Source organism: Neopelma chrysocephalum, unplaced genomic scaffold, assembly GCF_003984885.1.
Source record: "Neopelma chrysocephalum unplaced genomic scaffold, ASM398488v2 Primary Assembly neopelma1_105, whole genome shotgun sequence".
Taxonomy (NCBI): Eukaryota; Metazoa; Chordata; class Aves; order Passeriformes; family Pipridae; genus Neopelma; species Neopelma chrysocephalum.
Window position 1 is genome coordinate 1,950,990 of NW_020897769.1, and position 11,407 is coordinate 1,962,396.

At 44.6% G+C, this 11,407-nt stretch overlaps 1 protein-coding gene across 3 annotated transcripts in view; it reads left to right on the forward strand.

The window, feature by feature from the left end:
• The window catches only part of ATRX (ATRX, chromatin remodeler), an 84,037-nt gene extending 75,941 nt beyond the window's left edge, over positions 1 to 8,096 (forward strand). For all 3 annotated transcript variants that reach the window (XM_027696212.1, XM_027696213.1, XM_027696214.1), the window contains 5 exons: positions 2,315 to 2,464; positions 3,097 to 3,219; positions 3,748 to 3,843; positions 4,329 to 4,457; positions 5,207 to 8,096. In XM_027696212.1, coding sequence (XP_027552013.1) covers positions 2,315 to 2,464; positions 3,097 to 3,219; positions 3,748 to 3,843; positions 4,329 to 4,457; positions 5,207 to 5,485 — 777 coding nt within the window. In that variant the 3' untranslated portion in view covers positions 5,486 to 8,096. The remainder of the gene's footprint in view (positions 1 to 2,314; positions 2,465 to 3,096; positions 3,220 to 3,747; positions 3,844 to 4,328; positions 4,458 to 5,206) is intronic.
• Positions 8,097 to 11,407: the final 3,311 nt, after the last annotated feature.

An 11,407-nucleotide genomic window follows, 5' to 3' on the forward strand; every position in this document is an offset into this window, starting at 1 on the left:
ATAGCATTTAGTTTCTATCAGGATTTATAAAAGATAACCCTTTTTTTTTTTAAATTCAAAAACTTTTTAAAGTCTCTCTTCATTTTTTCCTTCATCCTAAAGCTTTTAAACCAACTGATAATCATTATCAACAAGCTAAACAAATTAAAAGAAATAATTATTCTGATGATTTTTCATATGTAAGGTGGATTTATTATTTTTTTCATAGTAAAATTAACCCAAAAGGTAGTTTAGTCCATATCCCAGTTTTCAAGCTCCATCATTAAAGTTAATGCAAAATAAAGTTTAGACAAAGAAAAGCAAACACACAGTTGGATGTAATTTAAAGCACATTTTGAAGCCTGTGCTGGCCAAGTGGGGGTGGATTATATTGCAGTGTGGTGTGTTCCCATGGCAGTTAATGCACGTCCAGGAGCCTCCACACTCGGATTCAGCTCCGTTGGGAGCACGGGAACTGTGTCCACTCCTCTGGGGATGTCTTGGCTTCTTCCCCCACTGCCCTGGGGCATTTTCATCAGTCCCATTATGGCATCCCTTGTCTCTCTCTGCCTTCTCTCTCAGCACCCCAAAATCCCATCCTTTGTTCCTTGTGCCCATTGGTTGTGCAGGTACCACGTGGAATGTTTTGTTGAGGAGCTGGCAATGAAAACAATGATTCAAATTCAGGGAGACCAAATAGTTCAAGGATGAAACAAGGACCAGCTTTTACATAATTGGTTAACACAGAACTAAGTTTTAAAACACACAGAGACAAACAACTTTCTGCAGCTGCTGTGACAGAACCTCTGGTCAGGACTTCCACACACGGTTCCCAGAGTGGTTGCAAAAATCAGTTTGTTTGTGGGCACAGGCCATTCTTTCCAGTCATTGTTCCATGGAGATTTTAAAGTGTCAGGGTAGGATTGGTTGGTTTCCTGCTTGTTCAAAGGGCTGGCAGAATGAGGTCGTGGTGTGGAGGGGGACTGTAGGTACCCATATGACTACTGCACAAAGTGTGCTCACTGTGATGCCTTTCAGGAGTGGTCCAGAAGTTCAATGACGTTTTTATATAAGGAATTTTAGACTGAATGCTGAGGCATATTGGAGCTCATCAAGCTCATCAGTGATACAAGTGCATGTAAAAAACCCATGTTGAATAATGATTTCCAAAAGGGAACTCCTGTGGTGCAGCAGGAGCAGTTTTTCATAGTCCTGCAGAGCATGTTTTTCTTCATCCTTTGCAGCGTTACCTTTATTCAGACAAGGAGTCATCATCTGTGAAAAACTGGAGATGTTGCCTCAGTGAGAATGAGGATTGCAAACCCATTACTGCCTGCCTTGAAATGCCAGATTTCCACACTTACTTTCCATGTCTGATTTTATATCACTTCTTAACTGAGGTGTTCATCTGTCATAATGTGGCATCTGCAGTCCAGACAAGGGCAGTGGCAGCTTAATATTTTGGTTGGCAGCCAGTTTGGTTTTGCTTTATCTAGGAAATATTCAACATGCTGGTAACTCTGCATTTCAAAAAAACATTAATAGGACTTATATAATTTGTAGTATTAGAAATCTTAGACTGAATGCTAAGCTATACTGGAGATTTCATATATATATATATGTGTGTGTGTATGTGTGTGTGTGTATACACACATACAGAACCTGGTCTAGTGGAAGGTGTCCCTGCCCATGACAGGGGGTTGGAATTACATGGTCTTTAAGGTCCCTTCCAACCCAAACCATTATGTGATTTATATATTTTATATATAAAAACAATTAAGCATTAGGGATATTGTGGAATATGAAGGTCTAAAGTGCAACCTGCTGATCTAATCTGGTTCACAGCAGTGCTTTGACCTTTCTTAGTCCAGAAGGGTGGGGAACTATTTATGTCAACATGTATCTGAACAGTTTTAAGAGAGCAACCTTTTCTTTTGAATGCTGATAGACAGTTGATAGACCCAAAGTACTGCTCAGTGTTTTAAAGCCTACATAGATGCTCTTTATGTATAATAAATGCAGATTATTGATTGTTCTCTTAGGTGTCCAGCCCAAGCGAAGGAAAGATCATTGAGCACGTTCCATTCTTTTTGGGTTCTTAAAGTGCATTTAGTGTTGTGGAATCTGAGTGCATTCCTGTGGTTCATGAAGTGATTGGATTGTCATCTTTGCAACAGATTGTTAATCCATTCCCTGTCCTCTGAGGAAAATTGTACTTTTAAATGATTTTTGAGTTTTGTTGTGCTGTGCAGCGCTCTGAGCTGCTGTGTGTGACAGGGAGTAAATACAGCAGAGCTGCTGAGTGACTCTTCATTTTATCTCCTCCTGTGAACAGGACACAATCCTGGCAGAGTTGCTTCAGATCAACAAAGAGTATATAGTTGGATATCATGAACATGATTCACTCCTGGACCATAAGGAGGAGGAGGAACTCACTGAAGAAGAAAGGAAGGCAGCCTGGGCAGAATATGAAGCAGAGAAGAAGGTAAAGCTGTCTAATCAGGTTTATGTCTCTGAAAATAACCTGTCCAGGCTTAGAGTATCAGTTACCTTTTCAGTTGTCTTGGGGGAATAAAATTTTCTCAAAGACCAAAAAATGAATATAAAAAGCAAACTTTGACATACAAAAAAAGCAGATAACATGTCTTTTTTGCTCTTTTGATGCTGGTCCTTTCTGTGTGTTTTCTCAATAACTTTTAAATGAAATTAACATTTGCACACATATATTTTTTCTATTTTATAATAAAACTCAACTGGTGTCCTGTGTAATAGCTCTTTTACCATTTGAGGGTGTCCCTGCAAGGAGGTCTGTGTAGTATCCACACTCTAATAACATCTAGAACAATATTTAACAGTGAGCATAATACGACAGAAAGCAGCAAAATTACAGTAGGGTACAACATTAGATCTGGAATTCGTGTTGTGGTTGGGGTCCCCCCAGTGATGTTCTCCATCTCTCACCCCTCTTTCCAGGCCATGGTGTGTTGGGTTGGGGTTCTGTGTCCATTGTTTTGGGTGTGTTCCAGCAGCCGGCACTGCTTTGTCTCTGTGTGGTTGTTGCAGAAGGCCATGAATTAGCAGAGTTGTTAAATTGTAAGTGCATTCCATGTTTTCAAGGGCATCACTATGCGTTTCAACATGCCAACTGGGACCAATATGATTCCCACGAATTTCAACTCTCAGACATATATTCCCTACAATTTGGGGGCTCTGTCAGCCATGAGTAACCAACAGCTGGAGGTAAGTAGCACAACGTGTCTGTGTTGCTGTGGGCATGCAGGGGTTTTCTGTCACAAATTAGGGATAATATCTCCACCTTTATGTAATTGTATCCAATTTTTAATTTTTTTGTGAAGTCTAACTTGCATATAGACCTGGGGACTATGGCAGGATTGTGGAAGATCCCCTGCGTTCTTTGCAGACAGTAATTAACACATTTGAAACTGTAACATCCTCAAGTCTGTACCATAGGCAATTCCCCTGGGGAACAGTGTGGCACTCCTGTGCTGCTCTGAAAACATGGGGGTACAAAAAGAGAGTTTTATGAATCCTGTCTACAAACTGCTCGATTTATCCTTGCTGTGCAGCTGCTCTGTGCTGGAGGTCAGTCCTGTGGAGGCTTAGACTCATTGACTTGTGCAAATTGAAAGAAAAAAGTAATTGAAGTCTAGGTATGTAAGGACAAAGATGAAGAACTTGTAAAATGTTGGCAGAGAAATGTGTTATTTGTATCTGTGCTTTACAGTTGAATTTCTGGTGTTTTCTCAGGACCTTATTAATCAAGGAAGAGAGAAGGTTGTGGAAGCAACCAACAGTGTAGCTGCAGCAAGAATTCAGCCCCTTGAAGACATCATTTCAACCATAGTGAGTGGAATAGATAATCCTGGCTTTAGATCAGGAGTGGAAAATGTTAAATGTTATCAGACAAAGATGTTGCTACTGCGTGTGGTCATTCAGCTAATTAATTGCATTATTAATGAATATTATTTCCAGTTTGTATTGGCCTTTATCCCTGCAGCTTGCAGGGATAAAGTGGTGTTTGGGTGACAGAGAGCCTTAGAGGACTAACAGTTTAGATCCATTCTGAGAACACTGTTTTTCTATAAATAACAATTATGGGCAAGTATTTATTTTATCTTGGGGACTGCCACATTTCTCACTTGCTCCCAGTAATTAGCAGTTAGAACTAATAACTCATAGTTCTGATCCTGGTGAAGTACAATTTTGCATTGACTGGAAGTTGGGCTTGTTTGACTCTTGGTGCAACTCTGAACATGATGCAAGGCTTCAGTCACCATCAGGCTTTTGTTCAAACGACCAGTGCCAGGAAGGTTTTTTTTGCCTTTCAGTGGAAAGAAAACGTAACCCTCACAGAGAGCCAAGTGCAGGCCCTGGCACTGAACAGGCAGGCGAGCCAGGAGCTGGATGTCAAGCGCCGAGAAGCCATTTACAACGACGTCCTTGGGAAACAGCAGATGGTAAAATGTGTTATATTTGTGTGTCCACTGTCCACATTTGACCTGGGACATTGTGTGTGCTCATTCACCAAGTGCCAGTGTGTGTTTGGGTACAGAAACATCCCTCACAGCACATGTTGCAGTGGGTCAGGGGTGTGCTGGGCTGCATTGCTCTGCCTCAGCGAGGGAGACTCCGTGTCCATTTAAAAAAAATACTCGCCAGGTTTTTGAGTTGAAGTTGGTTTGCTGGAAGGTCACGAAGTTTAAAGAGAAATCTGATTCCCAGAGCTCAGACAGCCACTTACAAAATACATCTTAGAAAGTGTTGGTAATGTTGTTTTAGCTTAAAATTTCTTTGCAAAATCTGAAAGTGGCCCAGATGATGTCAGTGGGAAGAGTTTTCTCTCAGGCAAACACTGACAGTCCACATGTGGGACTTTCAAAGGGAAGATAAATGGTACCTGACAAATGATGTTGTAACTTATACCTGGGAATAATTTCACAGTGTAGTGCATGTTGCCATGGCAACTCACCTAAATGCTGCCTGCAATACAATAGCCAAGTCATGGGAGAACTGAGCCCTAAATGGTGTTACTAAATGGTTTCTCCAGTAATGGGCTTGTGAATGCCATCACATTAGGGATGGTGATAACAATGGGGCTTTTTCCCCCAGCCGTGCTGTCCCTAACAAATTGATTTTTAACTCTGAACCTGATACTTGGAGCACTGAGAGGGCCGTGCACTCACCCAGCTCTGCTTTCCCTCCGCAGTTAATCGGTTGTGTCCAGAGGATCCTGATGAACAGGCGGCTCCAGCACCAGTACAACCAGCAGCAGCAGCAGCAGATGTCTTACCAGCAAGCAGCCATGGGCCACCTCATGATGCCAAAGCCTCCAAATTTAATCATGAATCCTTCCAGCTACCAAGGGATAGATGTGAGAGGAATGTATCAGTCAATGTCTGGTGGGATGCAGCCACCACCCTTACAACGAGCACCACCCCCAATGAGAGGCAAAAATCCAGGGCCTTCCCAAGGGAAATCAATGTGATTTTGCACTAAAAGCCTAAAGGATTGTTAAAATCAGAGAAAGAACTTTTATTTTTTTAGGAATCAATGGCCTAACAGAACTCAACTGTAAAAAAAAATAAAATTAAAAAGAATTGTTTGGTTGCTCCCCTTAAATGCCATGTTCCATATTAGTGTTTCAGCTTTGTTTAAATTGGACATGATGTTTTCCCTGTTGTCAGTGATGTTGCCTAGAATCTTCTTACATATGTTGAGTACAGGAGATAACAAGTTGTTTTCAGTGAAAACAAGTCCTCCCGTTACAGTAGCATCTCCACAGGTTTCCTGTCTAAACTCCTACGATTGCTTTTCATGGCTGCAGAGCTTTGGGAAGCTTAGGAAGGACTGCAGGTCTGTATGTTCAGTCTGACATATGTGAATTGTAAACAGCTGAGTTCTTGATTAGAGTTGATTCCTCAAATTATGGAATACTTTTCTGCTTACCCCTTTCTTTCTATTAGTGGGAACGTTATAACAGAAATAGTCCAGTTTCCTTCTGACCGAGGTCTGAACTTGTGTGGATCATCTGTGCTGAATGAAACAGGAACTGAAAATACTCTCTGAAACAGAATTGAGTGCAATATTCGTAAATACTACTGCTCTGAACCTTCTGAGTCACAGAGACACTGTGCATCCAGCCTTAACCACGGCTGGGGAAGGGCTGGCCTTCCCTGGTCTTCTGCCATTTCTTATTTTCAGTTCCATGTGATGGAATAGCAGCTGATGATCTCAGAGTGGGAGATGTTTTTCCTTCACACACTAATGTCCTTGATGCAGAGTCCCACACAAAGCACATTTCTGGTAACTCCTTGGTGCTGGTGCTGCTGTCTCTCCCCATTGCCGGCAATGGGAGACGGGCCAACAACCTTCGATTCCTGGTGTTGGGGGGTTCAAATAGTGATGGTGACCAGGGTCAAACCCTGTCAGAGAAACACCTTTCATGTGGCACAACCATTGCCCACTGGAAATCAATAGAGAAAGTGCTGTAGCAACTTCCAGAGCTGCCAGAACCGTGAAATGATTTTATTAGCAGAGTTTTGGTTATGCACTCCTCCCCACCCCTTCATTGTGTGAAAACACGAGTTTGGACACAAGGAGCTTGGGTTTTTTTGTTCTCTTTCGTGGGGGGGAGTTTAATGTAGGCCAGAGGTAAATTTCTGGTTTCTTCTATATCATTAACACTCTCTTTACCCCCACTTGTTGTGCTTGTGAAGATCTCATTAAATACAAATAGAGCTTTTCTTTGACTAGAGTTTGGTTGATTCTTAACCCCCCCAAAACAAAAGTTTATAATCTGGGGGTAGAAGTCAGTGGCAGGAACGTTGGAGCGATGGTGTGTGGATGACAGAGGACTCTGGAGACGTTGGCTCCAGGTAGTGCTGGACTCTTCTGACTTACTGCCGTGAACTAAACTTGTTTTGGTTTCTGGAAAGTTTCTTGCAGGAGTTTGAGTTCTTGCCCTGAATGGACAAGTGGGTTTTGCATCTCAGTATGCAGATCTTACCCCATGTTTCTGTTTGTGGTTGACACTTGGTGTGTGAGGTGGACAGAGGTTGGTTGGTCTGGTGCAAACCCAGCTGACAAGTTGCTGTCTTGGACTCTTTGATTACAAGATAATACAAAAACCCCTCAGTGTGTTCTAGTGCTTTGCCAGGTCTACAATTAACTCTGATTTGGGGGGAGGGAGGAAAAAGAGACGTGTCTGCACTAGAAGAAACAAACTGTGAGACTTTGAGACAAACATTTGAAGGCAAATGAACTCTGGGCAACTCTCACCGATTTTCCTACGTGAATAAGAGAAGTACTTTCTACCAAACCTGGGACTGTTGAATGGAGTTTTACAGTAACTCAAAGACTTAAATGTGGAAGTTTTAGGCAACATTGAAAGGCACATTTTATTTCATTCTGGACAAACCCATGGATAACAGAAGACTAATGCATAAGAAGGAATCTGAGATAAGCATTGGAATTAAACCTGGACCACTTTGCGTACGTGTTTCTCACTCGACATTTTAGCTGCATAACAATGTGCTTTGAGTATAACATCAGGCTTTAACCAGTACTTAAAGACAGAACATACATCAGTAAGATAATAAAAGGCTCATTTTTATATTTGTTTTAGATGTTTTAACTAGATAAAATGGCTTAAGATGATGAATAAAAATGTTGCTTGTAATACAGTTTTGCCTGCTAAATTATCCACATTTTGTAACCTGTTTATTCCTTTGGATGTAAAGCGTTTTTGCTTAGTATCGTGATATTGTATATGTTTTGTCCCAGTTGTATAGTAATGTTTCAGTCCATCAACCAGCTTTGGCTGCTGAAATCATACAGCTGTGAAGACTTGCCTTTGTTTCTATTAGATGGCTTTTCAGTTCTGTATTAAATATCTTAAGTACTATAGACAAGGTGTCCCCTCTTCCTATAAGGCTGTTTTGTAATATATATAAGGACTGGAAATGTGTTTTTAAAGAGAAGAAGCATTCAAGTATGACAATATACTATCTGTGTTTTCACCATTCAAAGTGCTGTTTTAGTAGTTGAAACTTAAACTATTTAATATCTCATTTAATAAAGTGACCAAAATACACGAATGTGCCTTGTTCTACATTCCCAACCCAGCGTTAACTGCGAGGGATTCAGCCTGAGGATGTGTCTTTGGACAACTGTGCTGTGAGTTTAAACTCTACAGCAACAGAGGTAGCCATTGATTTCATTTAGGAAAATAGTTGTGGTACAGATTTTCAAATTAGATTAATTAACAGGAGCTTCTGCCAGTCTGTGAAGAAGAGAGTTATCACCCAGCAGTGAGATGGTGAAGTGAGGTGAAGTTCTACTTAGTCAAATCAGAACAACCTACTGCCATATTTTAGCCTCATAATTGTACTTCTCCCTGCCTTAGTTATTAAATCCCACCTGTTAGGAAAAAACCCTCTTTCCTACACAAAAAAACTGTGTGATGATTGTGTTTTAAATCTGCCCTACCCTTGTTCCCTGTGCTGGAGGGTTTTCTGTGGCTCCTGACAGTGCTGCTTGGGGTGCAGCTGCTGTGGGAGGAAGCTGAGGAAGGGCCGTGGAAGATCATCAGGTTGTGCTCTGAGGGGCACTGTGGGCACTGCACTGGGGGCAGTCTGTTCTTAAAGATCCCTGTGCCTTCCAGCCTGGCTCCACACTGCCAGAGGGCAGTGGGATGGTGCCTGTCCCTGGCCTGGGGTGAGTCCCCTGTGCAGAGCAGATGCTGAGTTGCTCCCGTGTTGATGTGTCACGTGCTTAGTGCCCACCCTGAGTGGGTTTTGTTTTTACCTTGAAAGCAGAACCACTGCACAGAGAAAATAAAACTTAATTCATCAGTTCAAGCAAAAAATAGTTTTGAAGTTGGATAAATTTTCAATCTTTATGGAAAGCCAAATGTCCTGAACATTCCCAGCTGAGGGGTGTGGAAGAACGGTGGTGTTGCAGCACCAGCCAGGTAATCACTTGCTGAGGTGGTGAATAACCCCCTGTGTGCCCTCTGTGCTACAGAACCTACTCTGCAGATGTGGCACCAGCAGGATTCAATCCAAACCTGTCCTGGGAAGAGCTGTGCTGCTGTGGAGGGTCTGGAGAAGCTCCTGCTCCATGTGCAGGTGGGATGGGCGACTCATCCTGTATGACCCCGTGTCACTGCTGTGCCTGCAGCCACCGTGCAGCAGACAGGGGGAAAAGCTGGGATTCATCCACTCACAGCTCCTGTTCCTGCTTTCCCCAGGGGGGAGGTGGCTTGGGGGTGATTGGAAGAGGGTACTGGGAAAGGGCTGTGGCCTGACATGGGGATGCTGCCCTGGAGAAGGACAGGGCTCAGGGAAGGTGGGCACAGGGGGAGGTGGAGTCACCCCTCAGTTTCTGCACTCGGCCACTTCCGAGGTCTGATCTCAACTGCTGCCCTGTGTTAATGATTGTGTGTTAATGATTGGTGTGCACGAAAACCACCTGAGATGGAGTGTGAGACAGTAACTGATACCTGGGGCACTGCTCAAAGCCTGATCCAGGGACAGCAGCTACTTCTGTAATTCAGTTGCACAAAGTGTTGCCCATTTTGGGGGTTCTGGCGGGTGCCTGTGAGCAGCAGTGCAGGTGGATGATCTGCCACTCCTGGTCACAGGCATCGTGAGGCCAAACACCTCCTGGTACAGTGAGGGAGGAGCCTGAGACTCCTCGGTGGGTTTGGCTTTGCAGTGCTCCTGCTCAAACCCAGCACGGCTACGAGGTGACACCGGGGGTGTTTTCCATGGTGAGAATTTAACAGCTCTGAAGCCATTGCTTGCTTTGGGGAAGAAAAAAATAAATAACCGGTGCTGTCCCAAAGGGTGTGGATGTCTTTCTCTCACCATCAACAGGAATTTCAGCCCTTCTCCTTCAGGAATGCTCCATCCCCGAGTGCCTTCTCAGGAACATCTCAGCTGCGGCACATATCTCTGGACGTACAGCCGGGTGGGACAGCACCAGAAGGGCGCCTTCCCTGCCTTCCAGCACCATGTTTCTGGATTCCCTCTGCAGTTTTGGGCTCTCCCTTGCTCATTCCACAGGAGGTAGGTCTTTGGGGCCTCCTCTCCTTAGAAAGGAGCCCCAAGCCACACATTCCACCCAGGAGAGCTCCCTGTGGGCAGTGGGGTCTCTCCTGGGATGTGCCCGAGGACATGTGTATGTTGCCACTTGTGGGTGTGTGTCCTCAATCCATCCCTGTGCCTGGGATCATGTGCCAAAGCCGGGCAGACGGGCACTGTTGCTGTGCTTGGCTCCACGTTGGCCTCAGGCAGGAGGTTCCCCTGTTTCTGTGCCTTCCACAGCGAGACTCCAGCACTTCCCCACCTCCTTGCACCAGCCTTCCTCCTGCTCTGCACAGCTGTCCCAGGATAATGTTTCCTGTACAACATGCCCACCCCTCTCGGGTGGAAGGAGAAGGGTTGCAAGTGATGCCTTTTGTCCTGTTTGCTGTGGTGTTTCCAGACCTGCAGCCTTTTGTGTGTAGAACAGCACTGGGGGTGGGGGCACCGTGGGGTTTCTGGGGACCTGCACTAGCCTTTGCCTTCTCTTTGGGAGAAGTTTTCCAGCTGGCTGTTGTGAGCTGGAATCATATGGAAACCACACAAACAGAGATCCCAAACAAACACTGACATTTCCTTTTGCTAATGCGGGAGCAGAGGCCCCTCGGCCGAGGCTCCGTGTGCTGCTCTGCTGCAGGATCCATCTGCCAGCCCTGGGACACTCTGAGCCGAAGGACAGTCGGCACCTCCAGGTGGGATAACGGCTGGATGGGAGAACAGCCTGTTCCTCTGCAGGGATGGGATGGGCCAGAGAGGGGAGTGTGTCCACACGAACCCCCTGCCCACCACTGGCTGCTCCCACGCCACTCAAAATGCCCCCGGAGTCTGCGGTTGTTCGCGCTGCTGCCGTTCAGATCCCAGGTCTGTCAGGTCACTCACATCTTTATTTTGCTGGACCAGGACCAAACCCAGTAAATTCCTGTGAAAGAACCATCTGGGTGGGATTTAACGATGCCGAATTCCCCCTTTAATAAACGCCCACACGGGACGTGACACCAACCTTTACCAAGGGGTTTCCAGTAAATTCTTTGTGGATTTTGCTTTTTGCAAGTATCAGTTTTTTGAACCCAGAACCCAAAAAGGCATTTTACAGCATCCCTGGCACCTCTGTTGTGTCTGGAGGCTCTGCTGCAGCAGCTCCTTGAGTCAGGTATCAGATGAACGAGTCCAATTTTGCGCCCATGGGCCACATCATCTTCCCTTTGAGTTGGTGGAAAAGGTACTTGGCATTGCTGAGATCAGGTTTTGACCTTCATTTTGAAAAGGAGCAGGATCTTAACCACCGGATTTATCTTCAAGTGCAATGGAAAGCCCGGGCTGGA